The 27,512-nt window shown below is 41.1% G+C and overlaps 1 protein-coding gene across 1 annotated transcript in view; it reads left to right on the plus strand.

Annotated features, from left to right (window-relative positions):
- Positions 1 to 10,931: 10,931 nt before the first annotated feature.
- Positions 10,932 to 27,512, plus strand: part of LOC141797849 (cGMP-inhibited 3',5'-cyclic phosphodiesterase 3A-like) — a 56,404-nt gene continuing 39,823 nt past the window's right edge. Inside the window, exon 1 of the mRNA XM_074679533.1 lies at positions 10,932 to 11,834. Coding sequence (XP_074535634.1) covers positions 10,932 to 11,834 — 903 coding nt within the window. The remainder of the gene's footprint in view (positions 11,835 to 27,512) is intronic.

Consider the following 27,512-nt stretch of genomic DNA (forward strand, 5'->3'; position numbering starts at 1 on the left):
CGAGTGCCTCTTTTCATAGTCAAGTTAAGACATTTGCCAGCTCAATGGTTGTATTTCACATGAAACACAACATGTATTTTAGAGGTATCAGTCATAGACTGTATATAACATGGATGTAGTCTCGCTGACATCACCTGTCTGTGTCTGAAATGCAAAATGAAGCACATTGGCTATAGTGGCCATATTGGTAGTGGCAACTGCTTCGAGTACAGCCATAGGGTGCCTGTCGGTCACGTGACCCTCAGCTGTGCCTCTTATTGGCGGTGCTCGCGATCTTAGTATCCTCTGAACGGCTGCGTTAGAAAAAAATTCACCCCCCGTACAGTGGGAGCGGATAGTAAAATTTGCGACTCAGACAGGAGACGTTTTTTGAACCAGGCTGTAAATAGGTTAATTTCTGCTTTGAAAATGGCTTTTTTGGCTTGGTGTGTATGTGACTTCAGGTACTTCTGGAGTCAGCCTCAAGCGAACACTCGAGAAACAGCAGATTTTAGCACTTCCGCATTGACACATATTCTTGGACCGGAGGTTGCCGCTTGGTGTTACCTGACAAAGGGATGGGGCTCCGGCAGCCCTGGTCCAACACTGTTTTTTGAGGGTTTCATAAAAAACTCAAACAAAAATTAGGCAAGTAACCAAGCAATTCGGTTTGGTTTGTCTCAGTACAGCACACATTTTGTGGCGTTTCCACTGACTGATCCCAGGACAAATCCTCAAACCAAGACGAACCGTCCCACTTTTGGGGACCCTTACATTGGAGTGTCAGACTAAACCAATCTAATCCCATAAAGTGGGACTACAACACTGCAGTCCATCGATGGAAAGAATTATCACATTGTGCGACAGCGGCTGTTGTATTTCTTCCTGCACTCAGCCTCTAAAATAAAGCTTGATTGTGCTTTGTAACAAAGAGCTACACAAGATTGTAGGATGTCTGAACTCTACTGATCTAAACCGGACTGCTTGCAGGAAACATGGCTTTTTTTTGCCATTGTGTCAAAAGGATAAGTTGAAATGCGCCAAACTGCTTTAAGAGGATTGATTTAACATTCTGTGTATGATCAGGTTATCCTTGACATTCAGCTTGTTCCTGAATATCAGTTACCATTCCCATGAGTCATGACAAATAAAATCAAGTATTTGGCATTGCTGGATAATTAATAAGCAAGGTGTTTAAGCACAGTGTGTATTGTGCAGATGCGTGTGCTGTTATATGTTAAGTGTGATCTGGATGTAGTTTGGACGTGTGTTTGTAGCTTGAGCTGTTCAGAACAGATTTTGTCATAACAGATGTGCTCTCTGAAGCTCCCCTGGTCTGTTTAATCTGACAGAAGAAAAAGAAAACAGTCACTTTCTCTTTCATCATTCAATTCACAGTGAGGTGAACTCATAAACAGCTGTCTGTGTCCACACAACACATCCACACACTGAACCCTAACAGACTTGAGACTTGAAGCTCTGCTCTATTTCAGAAAGGTGAGCTAAAGTGCAACAAGCCAAAACCACAGAATCCCAAAACACAAGTTTCTTCATCTGAAGATGCAGGAGGATTAACTTTAGGGCTCCAGAACTTTATGAAGTATTCAAGATGGATCAAAAACATCAGCTGTGTAGTTTGATGAGGCATTACATAATAAATAAACTGTACATATACAGCCCTCTTTTATCCTAACACCTCTCAGCTGCTGATGGGTGACAAAAGATTAACTATGCAGTTTTTTTATTTTGTTTTTTGTTTTTCTTTTTTTCAATTTTTTAAAAATTGGTAAAGTAAACTTTAACTGAATTTAGTTGTTTTGGGGTCCCTTACATTATTTTCAGCTGCTTCAGAAGTGCACACTCTGAAGGGCCATAAAAGACCAACAGTGTTAGATGCTGCACATAATGCAAAGCCCCTTGAAATAAATTCATAATATGAATGTTGATCTGAGTAAAAAAGGTTATCCAACCTTTAAGGATCAATTTTTCCCTGGCTAAAGCCCAACACCATTTATAAAGCACAATATAATATATAAAAATTGAAAAGGGTTAGGGTCTAATCAAGTCCGGTTAATAAAAATGAATAAATAATTGAATAAATAAAAAATAAACAAAGCATATGGTCTGAGTCCTTGTCTGCGTGCAGAATAAATATCATTTAGTCTCTGTCTGTTGTGAGCTACAGAGCCATAAAGCCACTTCACATGTGACATAAGGTACTGTGACATGTGACACTTCACTGTGACATGAAGGTAAATAAAGAATCTACTGCATTTTTTTTTTTTTTTGCTCAGTGGTGACCCACAGGTGAAATAAAGATGCAGCCTGATATGACTTTAGTAGAATTCAGCCTTGTCTTCATACATTAGTAATCACCAAAGCAAATGTTGGCAGAGGTAGCCATGTGAAAAAACAAAACCCGACCTTTGCCCTGATAGACACTGTCCAGACCCACTACCCGTGTTGTACTGAGGAAGTGTTGTAGCAGCATCATCCGTCATTATGAAGTGCTTGAGGAGAACTGGATATGAATGTGTGTGTATGTTTGGTTTTTAGCCGCCAGCAGGTTATCTGATTGTTCTTGCTTACACAACCTCACATATACATCCTGATGTTCCACTGTCATCATGTGTAAACGTTCCTCTTCATGCCGTTGAAAGAGGAGCAAAGGAACTTCTTCATGTCATGTTAGTGTTGTAATTTCTTTGATATTGAACAGGAGCTTGTTGTACAGTTTTAATTATTCAGACTGAAAAGCACAAGGAAAGCGAAAATATCACCAATCAGATGTTCTTTGAGGTGTCTGCTTATCATACAGAGCTGATTTGACCTTATACGGACATGTACTGTTGTTATCCAGAAATCCAATTTTAGTGTAGTTGGTGTGGCCTTGTCATTTCAGCAAACAAAACTTTGTTAATTTTTTAATATTTTGTTGAGTGTGCACGCTTCCAGAAGAACACCCAAATAATTTTAAAGTCCATTGAAGTGGACATAAGGTTTTGATAATATTTGGGTAGACAGGATACTGTCGATGAGATTGACAAGGACTCTGACTTCTGGGTTGATGTTAATAGAATAAAGTTAAGAGCTGTGAAAGGTATACCACAGCTAAATAAGTTTGTAGATAACTTCAATGTGCACAGTGAAACTATGGTCTCTTTTCTCCTTTTCTATCAATGCCAGTAGCCATGTATACATGGACCCAAATATTCCACTTGCATTCGGTTTATTTTTGACATGCAGACTCACTAATGCTTTTACTGCTGCAATTTTTCTTAAGCAGCATGTATTTTTGGAATTGCAGAATATTGTACAGTGTTTTTGAATATGCATCACTTTGAAATTTGAGTATACAACTTCAAAATGTCTAAAAATGACTGCTGCGTTGTGCAAAAAAACACAAACACATTACAGACACAACTTTTACCAAATATTCTGTTTAATCCAAACACTGCATGTTTTCAAACTATGGGGCAACTCACCATGATAACGTGTATTTTTAAATTTGTAGATGACTCATTAAAGGGGCTGTGAGGAGTTTCTAAGTAATTTTTCAAAAGTCTCCTTTCTAGATATATGCCTGATCATAATCCACACTTTAAAATGAGATTATCAGCGCCAAGATTTAAGGTTACAGGTTGTTTGGAAATGCTACTTCTAAGCCTCCTGATCAGGTCGGGCAGGACTGGATTGATTTACGGCACGTCTAAGTCTCTATGATGATACCACACTGGCTGACCAAGTTTATAAGTGGGAGGATACAGCTGTGTTTTTCCCTGCTGAAAAGATTTCTGTGATTAGTTTTGTGGTAATGGTGGATACAGGAGCCTGACTGTCAGACAGAAAAAAGACAGAAGAGCAAAAGAAAGCTTACGGATAACACACAGGCTAAGCAGTTTGTGATCATGTGAGTCAGTTAATAAAATGAAGAGCGAGGTCAGGTCATGTTAGCTCTGCTTAGTAGATGACTGGCGGGATTTACTAACATTACACATTGGGACATACGTATTTCAGAACACCTGGCTGACAGCCTTGCTAAATATAGACAGCTACTTAACTACATACAAACTGACAGTGTTTACTTGTTGTCATGTTAGCTCACAGATATGTTGGAGCACCAGGCTGCTGATAGTGCAACATATGGCCAGCTACAACTATGTTTGCTTGTAGACACATTTCAAAACGTTGTGCTATATAACTGTACTGGTAAAAACCTTGCCTCATCACGTTGTATCTGGTAAAAAGTTGTATTGAACAAAGAAATATTGTTTCAATCTGATCTCCTTTTAAGTCCAAAGCAAACCCACACCTCCTTTAAGTCTAATGAAGTCAAGAAAAGTATTATTATTATTATTATTATTATTAATGCTCACTTTCCTATCATTTTTCTGCCTCCTTTTTGCGTATGTTGTTTCCATTTCTCTTTCTCTATTTGGGTTTGCTCTTTTTTCCATACGTGTGAGACGCATGCTCAGGTAGTCCCTCATAGGAGTTCTTGTATACAGGCAGTACTCCAATCTTTTAGATGACATATAATCTGACAGAACCTTCTTTATAATTCATATTATTTTCCCCAAGCTGCAACAACTAACATCTCCTCATCTTGGAGCTTCTTATATTGTCACGCCAGGATGAGTGTTGTTTGTACAGTATGTTCCTGTGCGTTTTCACGGTGGTTTGTAGTTAGCTGGACAAACATATGGTTATATAGAAGGTCAGTCTGAGGTGACAGTTCTGAGAGAGACACAAGGAATTGTTTGCCAAAGACATGGATTGAGACCTTCAGTAAAGCACTGCTATAACCACTGATAACACATCTACTCTTTTCTTCTTCCTTTTAAACAGTGAGGTCATACAGACCGCATCTTTCATTCCCCTGTAATCTCATACATCCTTCATACATGAATGTAAAGCACACACACCATGACATTCAAACAAATACTACACCTGCATACATGCCAACAAAAACCCAGTACACTCTCCCTGAATTCTCACTGCTTAATTCGCAGTGACATGCGCAAACTCAGACTACTATCATAGCCGTGAAAAGCAGGGTTTGATCCGCGGATTCTAGAAGGGTTAGCAGACACAGCTTATCGTGCTGCTAACACAACGCCATCCTGCTGCCTGGCTTTGTTTTGTGGAACCAGCAGACAGACCGGTTGGTTTGTATTTCCTGGTCTGGTCTGATGATACCAAGCAGTGGTAAGATTTCATGGTACCTGGGATGTTCCAGTTATGAAGGAGGGACTGAAGCTCAGTCCTGGACCCTATGGAGATGGAGGAGGTGGAGGCTGGCTGACTGGAGAATGATGAACAAGCTGTCATCATCTATTTTCTTATGGAGCTTTTTGCACTTTCTATACACTGTCTTACTTTTGTTTTCTTGATCACTGCTGTGACTTCAATTTCATTGTACTTGTTACAATGACGATAAAGTTCTATTCTATTCTATTCTATTCTATTCTATTCTATCCTATTAACTTAAACAGCTCCTAATCAGTAACATGTTCACTACAGGAGAGCCAGAGGGATGCTGCTCAGCATGGTGAATCTGTGTATGTGAAGAGTACTATAGGTTAGAGTGTTACATGTGTGAACATCAGAGAGATCTTGTTTCATTTTTTATTCATTTCTGAGAAATTTTGTGGAACTGAAGATATAACCTTGTAATGGTAAGTGTCTCTTTTAGGCAATAAAGATTTCTGGAGGGTGAAGTGGTGATAGACATTTATGTCAAAAATACAGAGTGAAAATATTCTTAGCAATCTTCATAAATTAGATGTTCATCATGTCCTATAGCGAAGTAATGCTTATGTATGCTGCTCTCTAGGGTATCGTGCTGCTTGTCATGCTTTCATGTCGTTCTCTTGAGTGTAACACATCTCAAGCAGCACTGGTTAGATCTCAGAGGCCTTCCATAGTTTCATCTCATTTGCAGTTCTCTTAATGTGCTCTAATATCAGTGCATGAAAATTGCATGTTGCGTGAAATGTTACTCAGATTTTCCTTCAAAGCAAAACTGCAGGTAATATTTTGGACCACTTCAGTTATCAAGGCTCCTGCTTGAGACTTTCAGATTTTTTTTTTTATGAAACATTTATTGAGAACTCAGTGTTCCTGCCAGTGTGGAAGGATTTTTTTTTATTATTCAAATCCACTAGAAAATGTTTCACAATGAGAGCAGTTTATGTGTTTCTGTATCCCAGACATCATATCTCAATTTTAGCAGGCTGTAATATCCTGAGTACAATTCTTTGAATTTTATAGAGATCATCCAATGTATTTTACTTTATGAAGAAAAGGCAAATGTTTTACCACCAATGGATTTCTTACTCCACAGACTTTCTTTGTGCAGATTTCAGTTCTGACATCTGCTGCTCAGATGATGAGCAGACGTCAAATTCTGGTGTCCCACCTTTCAGTGGATACTTTTTTCACAACAACTACTATTTTCTTTTATTTTTATGTTAATGGATATTATACATGAATATTTATCTCAATTGGTAAGCGACAAGGGATAAAAGTGTTTGTCTTTTGTGGGTCTATGGCTTTCCTCCCATCCCACAAAATGTGATATTTAACGACAAAACCTGTACTTAGCTCGTTTTAGGTCAGAATTTTACATTCACAAGCACTACTGTTTGGATTTTGGGGATTTACCGACGTCAGCGATTCCCTTTTATGACCAATCAGGAGCAAGTCTGACCTGATTGGTCCACCGGAGCAGATACCCCTGAACCCCTCTCCTCTCCCCTCCCCGTTGCTGGAGAGAGGAGTGTGGGTGTTGTTGGCTGTAAACAGCCACATAAGCCGCGTTTCCACCAAGCAGTCCGGGTCGGTTCGTCTCGGTACGGTGCGCTTTAAGCGGCGTTTCCACAGACTCATCCCGGGACAGATCCCTAAAAAACGAGACCGCCCCACTTTTTTGGGACCCTTTCGTATGGGTGCCAGACTGAACCGATCCGCTCTCGTGAGGTGGAGCAACACACTGCAGACCGTTGATTGGTCAAAAGAATCGTCACTCACCCCGACAGCGGCTGCATTTCTCCTTGCGGCTCACAGACTTCCCTGAAACGAAGCTTGATTGCACTTTGTAACAGAGAGTTACATGAAAATCACAGAGAGGACGAAATGCTGCATGTCTTCCATCCGTGCTCTTTGTTTACTTATTTTCTTCTTTGTTGGATTTAATCGCGGGGTAAGCTGCTACGGCGTCACGCTATTGTTTACCAGCTGTGGCTTCCGGCATGCGGCTTACACGCCGCCCACCATGAGAGGGCACAGTTTGCTGTGGAAACGCAAACGGGATGAGACTTTACTGTCCCAAACCGTCCCAAACCGTACTGAACCGACCCGTACTGCTTGGTGGAAACGCAGCTATAGTCCCATGCACAAGCTTCCCATCTCGGAACAAGAAAAGACTAAGTGGCTAGAGTTCATTTATCAAGGAAATGCGCCAGCTACATTCAGTAAAACTGTGCATGTGTGTGCTAGTCACTTCATGGCCGACTGCTTTTCCAACTTTGGACAGTACAACTGAGGGCTAGTGAACAGACTGGTGCTGAATCCAGACACATCACCAACCATCCACCGACAAACCTCTGACCCTGGAAATGTGAGTATTTTAAATGCTGTGTGCTGTGAAGCAGATGTAAGAGCTTTTCCTCAGAGTCCCCCCTGTCTCTGTGTTAGCTTCAGGATGCTAACTTTAGCTGCGGTTAGCCTGTTGTTTTAGCCTTAATGTTACAGTAAACGAGCTTCACTGTTTTCTAAACATTGTGCACTCAGAGCTCATGGCGTCGCTCTCAGTGACGCAGAAGAGCAGGGCGGTGTCAGTGGTGACTCATTTGCATATGAAGGTCACGCCCACTAAATCAGACCGTTCTGAACAGAGGGGCTATGAGAGCCTGGAAACAATGCTGCTGTGTTCGATTTATTGGCTTTTTGGACCAAAACATGTTACAACCATTTAATGAAGACATCAGTGATCCATATTAAACTGCAGAAAAGGAGCATAATACGGGACCTTTAAATTAGTCCAAAACATTGCAAACAAAAAAGTAATACTGCCATTATTTGAATGTTTATCACTGTTTTTAGTTGCCCAGAGTTCTGTTTATATACCACATACTTACTCTTTGACTTTGACTGTTTAAAGGGAAAACATGCTTTTATCATTTTGGAGCTTAACTTTGAATTTCAGACTTTAATTTCCAATTGGTTCTTAATTTTAGATGTAGAAGTAAGCCTTAATGGAGCCGACCCCAAGTTGCAAACTCCATTTGCAAGGAATGAAGCCGATGCAGTAAGTGCTAAAAACTGCAGTTTTGGGACTATCTACCTGAAACTAGCTCTGTAAGTTCTGTTAAGTGCATTCACACCCATTGCTGACACAAAAAGCTGACTTTAACAGCAAAATCAACATATTAACAGCCTAATGAAATCAATTTTCTGTCTGATATCTGTGGTCGAATTTCTCCAATGGCACACACTGCACTGAATTTTCTTTTCACTTATAGGTTTGAAGGACATTGAGATAACATTTTTTCATCACCAGAGGCACCTCTGACTTACCTGACATGCAGTCATTGTTGCACAGGCATGTTCAAATTACAGTTTAAGGGTGTTCATCAAAACATGAAGCTTAATCAGACTCTTGTATGATCAAATTCAGCTTATTCTAGGGAGAGCAGCAAGCTATGTCTTTGGATTACAGGTGCTCTTGAGTTACATGCAGTGGCAAGCTGCAGTTTGTACCGAGTACCCTCTTTGGAGCAGGAAAAGGTTCGAACTCAACCTGCAAACATCATTAGGCTAAAAAAGGATAGAGAGCAGTCTTTTCACTTCCACACACTCCCCTGGGACAAACTCTATTTTCTCTCTTCCATTCACACATGTAACCAACAGTCATGAGCACGGAGTTATCAGTATACATACAGACTTGCACGTACAGGCTTGTCATTCAGGGGCAGCAGCACAGCTTGCTTTCTCCTTTAAAAGGCACAAGCACCGGCAGTGTGTTGTCTCTGGCAGCTGAACAACTGGCCAATGACGTCCCGCTGTGTCAGAACATGACAAATGGTTTTATGTGCCATTATCCAGAAAGGTTATGACAACAGAAACAAGGCTTGTACTGTCTGGAAAGCAGAAGTTACACACTGAGGTGCCAGGCTGTAAATTTGATGATAAAGTGAAGCAGTGACTTACAAGGAGTTTAGAGTTACACCTGAACATTGATATGTCAGAGCAGTGTAAATAAAAAAGGAATGTTCATCCATGTTTGAGTGTGTTTGTGAGTGTGTATGTGAAAAAATGTTGTATATGTTTAATTCTTTAGCAGCTGATTTCTGCATGTTGAAAGTGCAATAAATGTTACCATTTAAATATAACGCCTGATTTTAACTTCTAGAGGGTGATGGCATGTTTCTCCATTTTTTTTTTTCAATCTTAGGTTTCTTTTGTAAAAAGGTGGGTTGAATCTCACAGGAATAACACACAACCATGTACCATGCATTTTTTGCTTAGGGTACTTTGAATAGTTTTACCAAAGACATATAAGATGAAGTCCTAAAAATTGATTATGAAAGCTAGAGAAAACAGGGTTCAAATGAACATTTAATTGAAAGAGATAATTTTTTATTTGACACGTGACAGGATTGTTTTCCCCTCACAAGAACTCCTGTACTAAAAGTGCACAGTGCTATGACAATATCCATTCATACTGTGAAGAGTTGTGAATTTCAGCTTCACTGTTAGTCAAATTGGATGTATAAACTTTTTTAGAGGCAGATAATCATTTGAATATGTTTGGTGCCACCAATGCTAAAGTTGTGGTGAAGAATGAGATCTTGTCTTATCCAAATCCCCCCTTCCCTATGTGGTAAGTTAGGACTAATTATTTGTTTGATTTGTGCTTTTGTTACACTGGTGGTGTGACTTAAGATCATCTGACATTGAACTGAGCTCTTGAAGAGAGAGCTGAGGAGCACATTAAGACACAACAGTGGTTTAGATGAGGGTCTACTTGGAGGCTGTGAACCAGTTAACTAGTTTTTCTTTTTTTTAAATCAGGAACAAGAGAAGATATAATAAAGAAGAGTTTTACGTGACTGCAGAGTATTCTTATCTTGCTTAACATAGGAGTAAACATGTGAATGTTGTAAACATATAACAGAGGGAGCAGGTTTTGGGTTTTATTGCTGAAAATGTCTCAGAAAAAAATCTATGATGTGAGGTTTAAGTGACCTTTCACTGATTAACGACACAGCTTGGAGTTATGAGGTACCATTACCACATCCCTTTTTCATCCCCTGTCATATTAACACACTGCAGTGCCTCTAAAATGTATTACAGGATCATCATAGTTAATTCTCTTAATGGGCCTCCTCCATCTTCCTGAACAAGGCAGGAAATCTTCATGTAAACATGGCATCCATCCACAGCAGACTGAGGCACATCCAGGGCAGCCTGCAGAGTAAGCCGAAACACGGGGAAGAGGAGCCGGAACGTGAGGGAGGAATCACCGGAGCGGCACAAAAAAGGGATAGTGTCTGGTGGGAGGGGAGAGAAAGAGGGTGAGGGTGAGAGAGAGACTATGGGAAGGAGCGGAGGCAGTGGCCTAGATGTGTGAAACGCCAGAGGTTGCTGTTTTTGGTTCACTGGTTGACATACAGGGGCAACTAGACCAGATGTAATTGGGAAGTTCTGCACCACAAAACTAGAGGAAAAGTTGTAAATCCCTGGAGTATAGCGTTTCATTTTCTTCCTTTTCTTCTTATGATTGATGTAAAAGTTATTCTACTTTTCTTTCAGAGGCACTGACTACTGTTTTAGTGCAGGGGGGACGTGTTCATTGTAATTTCAGGTGGAAAATGTAAAGACTAAATCAATCAAGTTTATCCCAGGACGGTCAGCGTTCAAGTACTTCGCCTGTCTGACCGGTAGCGATGGCCTTGGAGGCAGACAGCGACAGAGGTTCATCAAGAAGCGCTCATGAAAAATATCCCCGGGCTGCGTTGGAGCGCAACGGCTACGTGAAGACATGTGTCACCCCGCTGCACCAGGACGCAGGAAGCCAGTCGTGGCTGAGAGTCGCCGTGACATGGACTCGCCGAGGAGTGTCGTCTACTGTCTGCGTTGCCTCCGTCTCCGTTATTCTCGCTCTGCTGCTCAGATTGGTCGACTGGGATGCAAGCAGCAGCAGCAGCGGAAACAGCTCCGGTTCTAGTCTTCAATTCGCGGCGGGCTGCACTGTGGAGCTACTCCTCACTGCATACAACTGCGTCTCCCCCGTGTTTACTCTCATATGTGCCTTTTTCTGGGTCGGGCTGTATCTGATCCGCTGCGGGGTGCTGATCCGTACCGTGGGGTTTCTTTTGGCGGTGTGTCACTTGGGCGAAGCCGCTGCACAGTCGCTTCTGCGCGGTGCCGAGGAGCAGCTGCTCTCCCTCCCCGCGACCCTGGTAGTCCTCGGCTGCCTGGGCAGCGGGGCTCTGCTGGTCGTCCGCCTGCGTCAGGGAGTGTCCATCCTCGTCTTCATCAGCGTCATCAGGGCCGTCTCCCTCGTCTCTCTGAGCAGGGTACGGGCCAGCTGGAGACCCTACCTGGCCTACCTGCTGGGGCTGCTGGGGGTTTTGCTTGCGAGGTATGCTGACCGGCTCCTGCCGGCCTCAGGGACCAGCGGGACGGGGTGCTGTGGCTCTGTGACCGGGGCGAAGGAGGAGGACATCCCTGTCTTCAAAAGGAGACGGAGGTCCAGCTCCGTAGCGGCCTCGGAAATGATGGCTCACAGTCAGAGCAACAGCAAGTCCCACCGCAGGACTTCGCTGCCGTGCATTCCGCGGGACCAGGTAAGACAACCTTAAGTTTGGACACCTTTATCAGCCCACAGCGAAGTGCTTTGACCTTTCAAAAGCTGCAAACCTCCTCTATAACCTCTGTTTGTGTCTGCTGGTATGAGTGACAGCTTTTACGCGCGCCTTTGTCATGACAACGGGCTAAACGGGACAGCAAGCGTGTAATAAAAAGCACTACTATGATGATAGTGATGATTTGTTGGCAGCATAGGTCTACACCGTAACTCTGATCCATAACCTGTTAGAAATATGTAGATTTCTTCCTTTTGTAATGCTTTGAATGGCCGCATCCACAATTCACCTTCAGCGTGACACTGCTCTTAATTTGGCCATCATCATTGCTCGCGTTGTTTGTGCTGCTGATAAGCAAATGGCAGGGACACTTAGCATGCCGAGTTTAAGTGTCCCTGTGAGTGTCTGTGTGTACCTTAGTGAGCCATCACAGGAGTTAGGTCAGATCTAAATATTTTGAACGCGTCTGTTTATCCTGGTGCTGAGTAGTGGTGTTGTGCACGTGCTCCATAACTTCATGGAGTCAGATTTGATGTGTGTCCCCACAGGTGCTGCACCAGCTCATGCATGTCACGGTCGTTTTGCAAGTCTCTCTTATTTTTTTTTTTTCAAATTATCAGTAAAATGTATCATTGAAAAGGGGTTTGAAGGAGTTTTTATTTTTGCGAAATGAAGTGTTGAGAGGTGATGTGATGCTGCAGATGTACAGTGAGCCCCATAATTGTTTTTAGCAGAAAGTGACCTAAAATCCATGAATGAGGCAGATGTGCTCTGTCGTGGGAAATGATCTAACTCAGAGATTTGAACATTCCCATTCAACATGAAAAACTGATTTTTGGCCCCCAGAACAAATTTCCTAACAACGTTCATATTGGTCCTTTTTTATTATCATACATATATGGATATTTTAAGCTCAGTGGCAAATAGCCAGATTATATTGTGCTCCAAAAATCGGTGTATTTTGTTGTTCCTCGTGCATCAGATTTAATAATTTACCAATGGTATTCTTTTTTTACAGTATTTATATTTGCTATCTGTTAGATTAAAAAGTTTACAGCACTAACATCTGAAACACACCAGATGCATCTGCAGTCTGGCTTGGCTCTGTCAAGGCACGGATCAGACAGGGTTCCATTCAAGTCAATGTGTCATCATACACTGGATCTGCTCTGCTGTGGTCCGGCTGCGAGGCTGGTCTGGCAGTTCGTGGCTAACACGCCACCATCCTACTTTTGCTGGATGCCGAAGCTGTGATATGTCAATTCACTGGAGAGTAGATGGAGCTGGACGGGAAGTAGTGCAATGTAACTACCTAAAAATACCCAGTGACCTTTAAAATAAAACAAACCATGTCAAAATCTGATCATATTTAGCATGACTACAACGCAAAACAGAGATAGTGGGCAGAGCCAGACCAGGAGTCAAAAGGTTTGAGGTTTTATAGCCCAACATATATGAAGAGAGGCTTATTAATAGAGTTGAAAGTGCGGGAACTCCTCAGTCTTGTGACTCCAGCTGTCTGTCAGTCATCTGGCTTGCCAGACTGAACACTCAACCGGTGTAAGTTGACAAACACAGTCAACAAACAATAGAGTGGAGCACGACTGTCGATGTACCTGGTGTATTTGAGGTGTTAGAATGCTCTCCCCATGTATTGAAGCTAAAGTCCTTAATGCATGTGGCTCTGGTCCTACTCTGACCCTCTGCTATTCCCCATGTCTTCAGTGATCTGCACTGTTTCCAATCCTACCAGGATTGACTGAAACGATTTCTAGGTTGGCTAAATGACTCAGCAAGAATTTAAGTTTTCTTAAACAATGAAACTTTTTTTGGAGCATCTTCAGACCAATACGTTTGTCTTTTCTTTTACAGTTAGGTCAGGACACATACAAACACATACACATTATTATTTTTTTCCTACAAAAGTTAAATGTTTTCTCAAGACAAAAACTCTGGATAACAGGGGTATCTAAGACATTGTTTTGGCTGGGTCAGCCATCAGGGATGCTGACTCATGCAGGGGTGTCATTACTGCACTTGTCTGCTTGAGACAGGCTTCACAGAAATCAACAGAAATCACAGAGCCAAAAGAGCAAAATTTAACAGCCAGTAGAGGCGCTTTCAAACTGACCATCGAAACCAATGCTGTACTAAAGCACAATCCTCCCCGTGGCCAGTTTTACCTGTGGTCACAGTACTCCAGTATGAACCAGACTTGGCCCACACATGGCCCACCTACATCATCATGGAGCGTTTGTTTACATGAAGTGAAAAAGTCAGCCAATGAAGAACATTTGGCTTATGTTAGGTTTTTTTAGTCCGACACAGCTTTTTAACACCCCTTATTGTTTAAAATGATTGCTGAGAGGAGCAGTCACAGCTATCATACGTCATCGATTATACATTATGTCTGCATGCTAGTGCTCACGCATGAAGGGTACCACAATGAAGCACACCTCTCCGAAGCGTGCCAAAGAGGGGAGTGTACCTGTGCCTGAGCATGGCACACTTGTGATCACACTGGCCAAACAAGCTAGACTTTGGAGTTGCATGGGCACGATACAGATTGCTAGCAGGACTGCGTTCTTTAAGTCTTCTCTTCTACCAGGCTGTAAACATGTTTCTCTCGTGTTCAGTCTGAATCGTGAAAACTCTGTGTCAGAAACAGAAACACCATGGACATCCATTTATTAAACATTCTATGGTATGAACAAATGTAAATAAGTACCCTTTCTATATTCAGCCATTATGGAAGCATATAAGCTAATTGAAGTACGAAGCTACATTCATGTGTGAATTCTCAAGATTGAAGAGAAGTGTGTTTTTTTCCTTAAATTTGAGCCAGAATACTTGAATTTTAAGAGAAGTCAGAAATTTATCAAAATTAAACAACTACTAGAATACATTTTTATTGTTCAAGGACACAAGTAAATTAGTGTGATGGTAGTGATGGCAAACACCTTACACTGGGTGGTGGTTTAACACATTGGTTAAGTATATTGAGTGGGGTTGTATGACCTACATGTCATGTGTAATTGCCCTAGCCACAGATGACCAGCAGCCTTCAGTGAGAAACTGCTGAGAAAACAGTATGAAAGCTAAGCTACAGTTTTCTGCCACATGAGTTTTCTAATATTTTAGGGACTTTTATCCAGAACAGTTCATATGTTTTTTTTTCTATATGGGGATGCTACACAGGGTTTTCCACCTACACCAAACGACCAAATAAAATTGTGCCAGATAAACTTTTAGTTAAGACACTAGCAGCCTGTTACAGCTCCAGTAATTCCTGTTCAGGATTTACAGCTCTTACATAAGATTGCCATTCATACAGCAAGTATGTGTGTCATAGTTTTGTTAAGAGGTGTCAATACTTCTCATGGGCCTGAGACAGTCACAGACACCTAGATGTAAAAATTTGCATATAATGTGACAAGACGCGAAAGTCACTGCATTCCCTACTTTCTACGACAACTGAGGGAAAGTGTGATGCACTGGTCACTCAGCTGAGCTGCATGGTCCAACATTTTCAGTGTAAACTAATTTCTACAGTTGTCCAGACTCCAACTATGCCTGCTGGTCTACAAGTCCTTATCTTTGATAAACATTACAAGCAATACAGGAAACATTTTTTTGTTTTCTCATGATAAGCAGTTGTTTTTGTTGTTATCTCATGATAACAAAGTGCCCTTTTCCTTGAAACAAAAAAACACGCTATCTGTATATAACAGAGCTGAATATTGGAGCATGACTCTTCAATGCCTCTTCATAGTTTTAGTGTAACCAGTCCATCATTTATGTTCTTGTTTTGTTTCTATCAATATCTATGAGTTACCTCATCAAATCTGAGTTCTTTCCTTGTTAAATGTTAGCACCAATACACCATGCCAAATGTCTTGTATGTGCAAATGTACCTGGAAATAAAACCTGATTCTGAGTCTGATCAGACTCTAGTTATTTAAGCTGTAACTTAACGTTAAGTTTGTCATCCTCTTGTAGATCCTCTCTTCATACCCTTAAGTCTTCCTGCACTATAAGTGTTTCTTATACATGTTTTGCTCATGTGAGGCTATGAATACTATGATATACATACATCAGGAGACTAATAAAAGTGTTGTGACATGAGAGTGAAGTTGATGATTCATATAAATCTGCATATAGTGTGGGAATCCTCTGAGATCATCCTGGGTGGGTGATATCACCAAAGTGAGACTCAGATGAAGAAGCAGTGTAATCCTTCGTGATTACTCTGTTCGTACTTTTCCTTCAGAGAGAGGACATGTGAATGAGAAAGACGAGCTTAAAGAGGGGGTATTATGCTTTCCCATATTTTAAACATGGATTAGATTAACTATGCTGGATGTTCAAACTAAATGTGTGCTAATATTCAGACCGCAACATTTCATATGTGGTAGCAATACTTGAATCTGCCTGTTAACTGCTCAAATATTTCATTGTAAAAATAGCACAAGACCTTCATGAGATCTTCACAAGTCTATCTGAAAGTGATGCTTCATTGCATGAGGTGGGCCTCAAACACCAAGTTCTGTCCAGAGTTCTGCCCCAACATCTAAAATATCAGTGTGAAAAAATACTTTATTTTTATTTTTTCACTTTTTATTTTTAGCTTTAAGTCTTGTAAAGCTATGGGAGTACCAGAGGGGCAGTATGAAGCCTACAAAACACAGTAGCCCCTCTTTAACAAGATCAGGGCCCGTATGCATGTTCAGTCATTAAACAAACGGGATCATCAGTTCTAACGTTTTGTTATGGAACAACTCATTTGGCTGCAGCGTTAACTGCATGCACAACTGCAAATAATCAGTCAGTTAACTAATTACACCATGAAAGCAACATTTGCAGGTGCAGATTACGTCATAATTAAGGAGCACCTCCTGGAAAACCCCATCAGAAAATTTGAACTGCGCATGTCTAGCACTCATAAACAGCAATAAACCTGGCGAGCAGTAACAGTGTGACTGAGAGATGATCAAGAAAAACATTTTCTTAGCTGGAGAAATGGAGATTATACTTCAAGAATACACATGGACGAACAGCCGTTATCTGTGTGTTAATCAAGTAAAAAAGAGAAAGTTGGGCGATCTTGAACAGAGATAATGCGTGTGGTGTTTCTGAGCGCACAGTAGAAAACCTTGATAATAAAATCAGCATTATGAAAGCTGCTACGGAACAAGTGCTGCAGCAATGCCCCAGTACCTCGATGAATAACTTTTAATCAAACTTGTAAAACTGACGTCAGCGAGCCTTGCCCGTTTCAGACTTCAAACGTCTCCTTTATCTCATCTGTTCACTAAAAAAATGTGAATTTACATTCTAGCTTTTATACTTGCTATTGCTATATAGTAAAATTTTTATACAATACAAAACACTCTTTTACTACTTTAATCCATCAAAATTATTTTGAATTTGTATTTTCCATCTTATCTGGCATTTTCATAAGTTGCATGGGAAAATTTCTTGTTTATTTTTTTAAATAGCGGACTTTTTTTCAGTGTAACAAGAAATCATGTCCCTATCTTTTTCCAACTAGTCTCTCCGTTTGTAACCAGTGGTTTGTATGCCCGGGACTATGGTGCCAGGCAAATTTCTCCTCATATCTAGTTATGTTTGGGTTGTTTGAATCAGCAGACAAAAAATGAGGTGTTTCTGAGGATACTTAAAAACGTTCAATTTGAAGAGTATACAACTTAAATCCTAAATGTTTTCTTGTTTTGTACATTTCACACTCTTTTTTTGAAGCTTTGCAGCTGTTGCCACACTATCCATTTGACTTGCTGCTTGGTTGTTTGAGGCTTATTGGTATCCAGGGAACGATGACTGAGTGGACCATCGGCGCTATTAGAACAGCTCCATTACCTGTCCCACCTCGTGATATCTGGAACAGGACTGATGACAAGTTGAACTTTGAAATGTTTAAAAAAGAGACCCTTCCAATTGAACAGATGCTAGGGACAACATGTCCTCTTGTGGCCGACCACATGCTGTGATCAGTCGGACCTGAGGGACATGGAGACTAATGTGTGGGATAGAGTCAACAAATACATGGGCTGCATTTGAATTTTGCGGTAATTCCAAGAAATAGCAGCACTTTTGTAATACAAATCTGTTTCAAGCTTAACTCAAACTAGTTTTCCAGTTTTATCCCTGCTTGTAATATAATCACTTTATTGTCTAATGAAACAATTCTTAGTGTCTAACCCCACCCCAAGCTCTTGTCATAAATGTTGCTGCAGAATATGGGTCCACGAGATGCAGTTCCAGAATCTTGGCTATAGAACTGCAGCCTCCAGCTCTGCAAACATAAGATAATTAACTTCTACCTTTCTGTGCTCTATATTGCATTTGTTTACATACACGCAGCTGGATAGAGAGCAGATGAGCTACAGATGTAATCTGAGTCTTCGCTGTGGACTAAGTATTCAACTTCACTACATGAATCTTAACAGGTGTACTAGTGAAATGTAACTCCAAAGTGACAGTTTTTTAGTTAAATAGCTGTTAAAATACAGAAGAACTTGGTTAAAAAAAAAAAAAAATCTTACTACTTTCTTTAGAAAAAAAAACACTTGATGCATTAGTGCAGTCAAGAACACAAGGGTGTACATTCTGCTGCTTTATGTTTATTTAGAGAACATAATTTACTTTTTTGGAACTCATATGCTTCACATTTCCAGTATAGTGGCTCCAAATTACAAGAAACAGTAATAGGAGCAACCAGCTACACAATTAAAAAGGGCGACAAGCACAGACAACTTGGAATTGAGTGAGTGAAATTTTTTACATAAGTGGCAGGGATAGGAAAAAAAAAAGGTTAGAATTGTGCTGAACATCAGTCTGTGTAACCAATAGGATCATATAGGTTCATAATAAGGAGCAGTACAAAATCTTGAGGTTGGTTGCTGTTAACCCTTTAAGCCCTGGCCTCTTTTTGGGTCTCAGCTAGAAAAATGAATGAAATCTAAAAGATCTATTTAAATCATTCTGGTGTCATAACAAAGAGAATACTTGTGAGATTTGTTCAGAGTAGGGATGTCCCAATCAGATCACGTGATCGGAATCGGGGCTGATCAAGGCATTTTTTAATGGTCGGCGATCGGGAGAAAGGGAATCGGAAAAAGCCTGGGGCCTTAGTTCTTGTTTTTAATTAAAATGTGTATTATAGCACATTATCATTCATTTTTAGAAAAGAACTTTGTCATTATAACAAGTACAACGAAATTGCAAACAACCTTACAGGTTGAAGTATGACTTGACAGTGTTTGTAGCTGAGTTTCTCCTGTTCAATCTAATGTGCAGTATTACTTTATTAATATGTGGTAAGTGCTTTGTTAATGCCTTTTGTTTCGTAGCAACCTAAAAGTCCTCTGGTTTGGGGACCCTAAGGTTTGATTGGTCGAGTAGTTCATAAGTACTGCTTACTGCCCACCACCACTCACTGGTAATACGTCATGTCAAACTAATATTACTAATGACAAGATTTTATGAGTCAGTCATGAAGGAGTTTGGTCCTGTCACATATGTTTTTGCTTGCGTTGCTTCTCACCCTCCCTTTCCTCCTTTGTTTCTGTCTCTTGGAAAGTCTCTCTTCCTGTCCCATACACTCGCTGTTTTTTGATCCAGATTAATCATACTGTAGATAATGAAGCTCTCCAGAGTGCAGTTGTACCTGGGAGAAGAGGGGCTTTCTTCAAACGTCAGCTCTGCAGTATTTATGAAGCAGGCTGGTGCAGCATGCCAAGCCAGAGGCAAGACAGGCACTCTGCTGAGCTGCTAGCTGGAAAATAGCATCAGCTCAATGACTTTATTCTGTATTTTCTTCTTCTTTTTGAGAAATTGAGTCAGTTGTTTTAAGGTTGTATTCCCAAATAGCACCAGTGACCTTATTTTTTATAAGAGGAAACATCATAAATAAATGGTAAGTATGGTAACGTGAGGATTTTCCACAGTGAGGTTTCTGCTCTGGGTCCACACAGAGGGTTTGTGTTTAGACGGAAGTTGTTTGTGTTTTGGCTGGGGTCTCTGTGGAATGGGGATTTCAGGGGAAAGGCCTTGCTGGTTGTTTTTGGGTCACATTCAATTGAAAACACTCAGAATGTACGAGATAACCGTAGCCAAAAATAGAAAATCCAATAAAAGCTACAACATTTTTATGGTTCTGTTGACTTGTGTTTCATCGTGTAGTTCATTACAGACCACCAGCCTCTTGTTCAGCCAAGGGCATCAAAATATACCAAATTTGAATTGCTTTTAACTTTTAATGTCATAAAAGTCAAGTCACATGTATTTTTAAATACATCATTATTTTCAGAGTGTGCATGCAAGAAGATGGGAAAGGAGAAGCGATAAGATCTATTTAAAGGAAGGCCCACTTTCTCTTGTTGACGCAGATACATTTCCAGGGAGACACCAAAACCTGTTCTGGCGGAGCTTTGTGACTTTGTTTCACAAAGATGCTGAATAAAATGTCATTAAAATAATGTAGATGTTTGTATTTTTGATACGCAAGTCAATTTTTATTGGCCACTATCCACCAGGGTGTAACACATGATCACTGCAATATCTGTTCTCTTTCCAACAACATGTGTGACTTAAAAGTAGGGATTTGATAAAGCACATTTAGTGTCAAGCTCTGGTTTCTGTCAAGAATATAAATCCTGCAGGGTTAAACCTCAGTGAAAATTAATGAGTCCACAGAAGTTGCTGTGAGGACCCATGTCATATTGGGTCATGATCACATAATGACACGGCCACTTGACAACTAATGCAAGGGAGAAAGAATTTCCAACTCGTTGAAGCATTTACTTCTGCACAAACACAGACTTCTACGCAAGGGTATACACTGAGCGCACCATGGCCTCCTCTTCAAAAAATGCCCCAGTCACAGCTAGTAGTAGCAGCAGAAACAGCGTCTCCTAAAATTTAGTCGCAAAACACAACTGAGAAGTTCTCATTTGTATTAAGGTAAATAAAACATATCCATTGGTATTTCAAATGCACTTTTCACTTACAAGATCAAATAGCTCTCCTTGTACAGAAAGACCTTTTTGTGCTCCAACCTTCAGGTCAGGGATGAACAAATACAAGATGCTTGATCAGGGGGTGACAATCAGGGGCGGACTGGCCAAATGGACGTTCTGGAGAAGACGGCCGGTTCTACCGGTGACAGCCCCCACCCACCCCCCACCCATCCACAGCAAGCGGTCGTCAGGCAGAACCGGCCGTTCATAGACCGACTGAAACTTAAATATCAATCTGTACACCCAAACATTGATCAATACTGATCTCGTTGGCATCAGTTTATTGATATTTCAGATTGATCAGCACACCACTACTCATAACTAGATATGTATATATATATTTATGAATGGATCGAAGAGCTGCACACCAAAAGGCAAAGAGCCACATGTGGCTCACGAGCCGCAGGTTGGCCACCCCTGATTTACTGCTTTGCTTATGCCTTATGCAAATTCACTGGTTGCTGTGACCCTGCCACTCCACCGCTGTCTGACAAAGGGGTTGGTTGAGTTGCTTCTTCTGTCCTCTGAGAATCAAATCAATCGCCATTAAGAGTAAGAAAATGGCTGGAAACAACGTTTCCCATTCAGCATTGTTTCTTTATATCTGTGTTTAAAATACTGGGTTAAGGTTACCCAATAACACCCACCATTAAAAAAATGTTGTACATGAGACTACTCAAATACTTTCCAGAGGAAAGAAGACGTGAATTTAAACTCAAATACATGCCAAAAACATCAGTACATAATAGATAGGACTATATCAACCCTCTTGGACTGTACGTACTTGGAAAAAAGAATATCTAGAAGAAAAATAAGAGTTCAGGCAAGGAAAAGGTTGGAAGAAGATGAATGAAATTTGAAGAAATGCATGTTGAAAAAAAGTGAGATGGATGTTGGAAATTTTTAGAAAGGATTTGGAAAATGTGCAGCTTTACTGAATGGATCATTTCATTAAAAAGAAAGGAAACCAGGGAATAAAGAGGCTGACAAGAGCTGAAGTACTCTAAATGTGAATAAACTAATTTTGATGATTTAAGTGTAGAAGTGATTGAAAGGGAGGAATAAACTGGCATTTGCACGGGCTGCATCAAGCTGCCTTCAAGTGGCCAAATGTGTGTGAGAGGGAAGGGGAGGAGAGGGGAAAACCAGCTTGAGGGGAGCTAATGCAGGAGCTGCTGCGTGAGACAGGAGCAGAGGGAGGGAGGAAAGAGAGGGGAGGGGAGAGAGTGTGTTGAAAGATCTGCTGGGGAGGGTGAGGGAAAGAGGGGGAGTGAGAGGAGGAGGATGGCTGCCAAAAAACAGTAGTGTTGATGGTAAGAGGACAACTATCTATCTGGTCCCAGTGATCAAGCACTCAGTGCTGCTCTAAACACACCATCACACACACACACACACACACACGCACACACACACACACACACACACTTCCAAGGCAGGTTTATATCCACTACATATGGTTTGTGTGACAGATATTGCATGTGTTTTTGTGTTTGCTTCCATGTAATGTGAATATGGCTCCGTGCCACATGCCCCCGCAGAGAGGAGAGAACCGGGGGAAGAGAGCAAGAACCGAAAAAAGTGTGTGTGTGTGTGTGTGTGTGTGTGTGTGTGTGTGTGTGTGTGTGTGTGTGTGTGTGTGTGTGTGTGTGTGTTTGAGAGAGTAAGTGAATAAGTGGTCTCTGCTTCTTGCTACTGAGAGCCAGTAGCAAATAATTTTAACCTAGCCTGGCCACTACGGCATCCACGTGCTCACACTCACACACACACATATATACACATACGCATGCAGTGGCTTCCCTGCTGGCTCTCCAAATGAGGTTTGGTGGCCTTGGACAAGGATTGCCTTGTTACTCAATTCAATGGTGTGTTTTAGCTCCAAAATATTCTTGGTGAGAGGTGAGAGTGGGGGATGAGGGAGGGTTGTCAGCCTAGACTGGAGGGCATCAATGAGCAGAGTCTAGGAGTGTCCCATATATCTGTGTGTTTGTCTGTTTGTCTGGCTTTGCAGTCAGCAGACAGCCAGCAGGTGAGACTAATAACAGATCTGCTTAGGTTCATCCCAGAGAGCGCTTTGAGAAAAATAATAGTGGAGGTTCCGTTTTGCACATTTTAGTCAGGGAATTCCTCTTTCTCTCCCGTACTAGATTGACGGAGATGCAGAGCACTGGCAGTTCAGAAGCACTTTGTTTATATTTGTACTAAGTGAGAGATTTTAAAACTAAATTCATGTAGGAATAGTTTGCATTTGCTTTTCACTTTGTTGTTGCACTGAAATGTTCTTAGGGTGCAGACAAGCAACCAAAGGTTTTTCATTGATACGCTTTTTTACTTGGGTGGCCAAACTAGGGCACTGACTTACCGTGGCATGAACAATGCGTGCACTCAAACATCAGTTGTCAGGTCGATACAAACAAAACTCCAAGTCTTGCTCTAAAGTCGAGTTTCAGGACCTTTACCATAACCTTGCCTCTTCAGGCACTCTTAAAAAAGGTGAACCAACCCTCACCTCCACCTTTCCTTCTCACATTCAGCACCACTCTCTCCATCCCTTTCTTCCTATTTCTTTCTTTCCTTCTAGCAAAAGGGTTTATGAATGCTATGTACTTACTAGCACAGTTCACATATTTATACATTGTAGTGCTTTCACAATTGAAACTCTGCCTCTTTGCAAGTACCGAATAGGACGATTGCATTTTACAACCAAAACTGTTCACAAGTGTTCTTTTGCTACTCATTAACTTGAAACTACTATGCATCATCTGATTGGTTCCCACTCCTTCTACTCCCTAGCTAAGACGGTGACTATTGCAAGTATATAGTGTCAGTGTTGGTGAAGTAACTTTTAAAAAGTAGGGTTTGCTCGTTACAGGTTACTTCTGGAAGAAGTAGTCCCTTACTTTACTTAGTTACCCTCTATGGAAAGAAACTTTTTATGTAACTCGTTACTTTTACATTATTTTTATGGTGCTTGACTTTGGGCAGAACCCCATCTCCTTTCCTAAACGTGTGTAGGCCTACATAAAGTTCTACCATTGAGGACATAAGGGGTTGTTTTTTTGTGCTCTTAATTTTTAAAAATGACACAGGGCACTTGACAAGAAACACAATAATGTCATGATGACTGACTGCTCTCTGCATGCTATTGTGGGTACTAGCCTCAGCGTGGAATGAGAGCCCGCAACTATTGCGCATGCGTGCAGCTGAGGCAATGTTGCTGTCAAATCGGTCACTGGGTAAAGTAATGTAGTGCCCAGCTGAAAAAGGAACTACGTTTCGTTACCATATTTTCAGTAGTAACACGTTACACTACTTTTTACCCAAAAAAGTAGTTACGTGACTGTAACGCGTTACTGTTATGCATTACTTTGAAATTCATTACACCCATCACTGAATGGTGTTCAACATTCTGCACTCAACATTTGACTATTTTGAGTGTGCCAGCGGAGAAATCAAAGTGCACTACAATTTTCCATACTCTCAGTGTGAATGCACTTATGTACTCAAATTAGAAGGTGTATGTACATGAGTATGCATTTTGACACACAAGCAACAGTGAGAAGTTCAGTGTCAAATTCTGAATCTAACTCCTATTACCTTGACAAATTAAGTAAATCACATCCTGTTGATGGTTTTGTTCTTTGAAATATCTGAACTTTTTGCTGTATGAGTAAAAAGGTGGTGCCCTGTATGATTTCCTTATAAAATATGTCCTTGTTTAAAGCTTGTTGTTGTGGCCTTAGAGCTCTTCAAGAAGTTTTTAAGTGTTTATTTAAGCACTGTATTGGCTTAAAGGTTACCAAAACTGGCTTGAAATTGCTGCCATAGGGTAGTTGTTTGGACAAAAATGTGCTTTTGACCAGAAGAACCAGGAACTTGTGATTCCAAGTACTATTCTTGCAGAAGGAGACATTGCACCACACTGCCAGACCAGTGGAAGGCAGTAAAGTCCTGTTTCCACCAAGCGGTTCAGTTCCGTTTGTCTTGGTACGACACGCATTTTGTGCCACTTCCACACTGACTAATACTGGGACAGATCCCCAAATAACCAAGATGAGCCGTCCCACTTTTTGGGACCCTTCTGTTGGGGTGCAAGAAGGTGGAGCTGCAACACTGCAAAGCATTCAATGGTCAAAAGAATCGTCACTTACTGTGTGCGACAGCAGCAGCTGTATTGCTCTGTGCGGCATACAGCATACAGCCTGGTAAAAAGCTTCAAATGCAAACAGGATCCAAACCAGACTGCTTGGTGGAAACGGGGCTTAAGAAAAAGATAAAGGTCGTACAACAAAGATGGAGCCATAGAGCATGACAGAGAGGCCAGTATCATCCTGTGTGGTACTACAGTTTTCTTGTTTGCTGTGAGTTTGTATTTTTTCTTTATTTGTCCTTGACTATGATTAATGAATTTGTGGCATTGTAAATAGATTTGTTGACTCAACACTTGAAATGAGTGACAAAGCAGTTCAAAAAGGCCTAAAATGCTAACTGTACAGCAAGCTAGCAATGTAACTTACAGACATTGCATATAGAGGCATAACAGCACAACCCCCAACCTACAACATACAGCCAGGCCCTGGTGAAGTGCTCCAATGTGGCGTGTCCCTGTACAGCTGGACTTCCTTTCACGAGGAGTTTATGTGTCTTGAGGGTGAGATCACTGACTCAGCCAGTCCATGTCTCTTTCTCTCTTACACACTCATAAATACAGAATAGCTACATATGTATGTTTGCTATTGATGTTGTAACACAATGATCAGCTCAGATTCCTCTCTTTGGTTACACACAGCTTCCAGGAAGGCCCTCTCCTATCTTCTATCTTACACAGAAACACACACACACACACACACACAAAGTCATACGCACACACATATTTTTCATTAGGTTTCAGAAAGAAAACACGTCAAGAATTTTAGAAGAGTACAAATCACTCCTCCTCCTTTCCTCATTGCCTCTCTACTTGGCTCTCACTACATCTATGCATCACTGAGCTCGTTCTTAAACACAGGTGTGAGTGTGTGTGTGTGTGTGTGTGTGTGTGTGTGTGTGTGTGTGTGTGTGTGTGTGTGTGTGTGTGTGTGTGTGTGTGTGTGTGTGTGAGCCATTGAGGTTTATGCTAGGTCAACAGTTGGCTGACAGTGTGTTTGTCTTGGACGCCTCCAGCCAGCCTGTAGATTACCCAATCAGATAATCAAGGGTATAATTACATCACATGCATCTGGGAGTGTTTTTCCCTTCCATTATCTCTCATAATGCACACATACAAGTTGCACTAACTCACGCACAGCTGCAGACACACACTGATGACGTACATGCAGCAGTTAATTGCCAGAGGTTGTCTGTTTTGAGAGACAATAAGTTCCCCGTGGTCTCATCTGCTCACAAGGGTGCAGCTGCTGTGTCTTTAAAACACTGGTTTGTTACCACTGGACACCACAGAAGTCAGTCCCCACAGTTTTTATTTTTTTTTTAGGGGGAACTGTCACGAAAAAGTTTTAAATTATTGCTAACAAAAAAAAGTCCTTTCTCCAGTTTCAAACTTCACAAACTTAAAAGTATTATTAGCATGAATCTCACAATAATGTTAAGACGTGTCAAATACTGAACATCATAAAGCTGAAAGTCACTTGGTAGTTTGTTTGCTGACGGATGTTGATGTTTGGGTAAAGAGGAAGGTGTGCATTTCTCTCAATGTAAAATGCTGTGTAGTTTCTGAACTGTGTACTTCATCCTCATCTTCAGGCGCAGATGTGAAATGCAATCGACCTGTGTGTGTGTGTGTGTGTGTGTGTGTGTGTGTGTGTGTGTGTGTGTGTGTGTGTGTGTGTGTGTGTGTGTGTGTGTGTGTCCTGCCTGTTTAATCTTTTTAAAAAATTAAAGCAATGGAAAACTCTGAATTCTGGTAGGGGTTTATTTTTCTTCCATTCACATTGCCCACATAACAACAGCAGTTTAATCTTACTTCCAGTATTCAGTATACATTAATCATATTCTAAGATCTGTAGTATAGCCACATGCATTTATTAAATTTCCATCCTATCAAAACATGTTTATGTTTCAAATATTGTGATATCTGTTAAATGTAAATGGAGCTGCACTGTAACAGAGGTTACACAATACGTAACGAAACGTAAATGTTTTAAATGTTGACAACAGCAATAAATTTCAGATTTAAAGGTCCCATATTATGCTCCTTTTCTGCAGTTTAATATGGATCATTGATGGCTTCATGAAATGGTAGTAACATGTTTTGGTCCAAAAAGCCAATAAATCAAGCACAGCAGCATTGTTTCCAGGCTCTCATAGCCCCTCTGTTCAGAACGGTCTGATTTAGTGGGCGTGACCTTCATATGTAAATGAGCCACAACTGATACCGCTCCGCTCTTCCACGTCACTGAGAGCGGCGCCACGAGCTCCGAGTGCACAATGTTTGGAAAACAGTGAAGCTTGTTTGCCGTAACATTACAGGCTAAAACAACAGGCTAACCGCAGCTAAAGTTAGCATCCTGAAGCTAACACAGAGACAGGGGGGACACTGAGGAAAAGCTCTTATATCTGCTCCACAGCACACAGCATTTAAAAATACTCACATTTCCAGGGTCTGAGGTTTGTTGGTGGATGGTTG

Source organism: Halichoeres trimaculatus, unplaced genomic scaffold (genome assembly GCF_033239565.1).
Source record: "Halichoeres trimaculatus isolate MK-OKI-2021-1 unplaced genomic scaffold, fHalTri1.1 fHalTri1_scaffold_9, whole genome shotgun sequence".
Classification (NCBI taxonomy): Eukaryota; Metazoa; Chordata; class Actinopteri; order Labriformes; family Labridae; genus Halichoeres; species Halichoeres trimaculatus.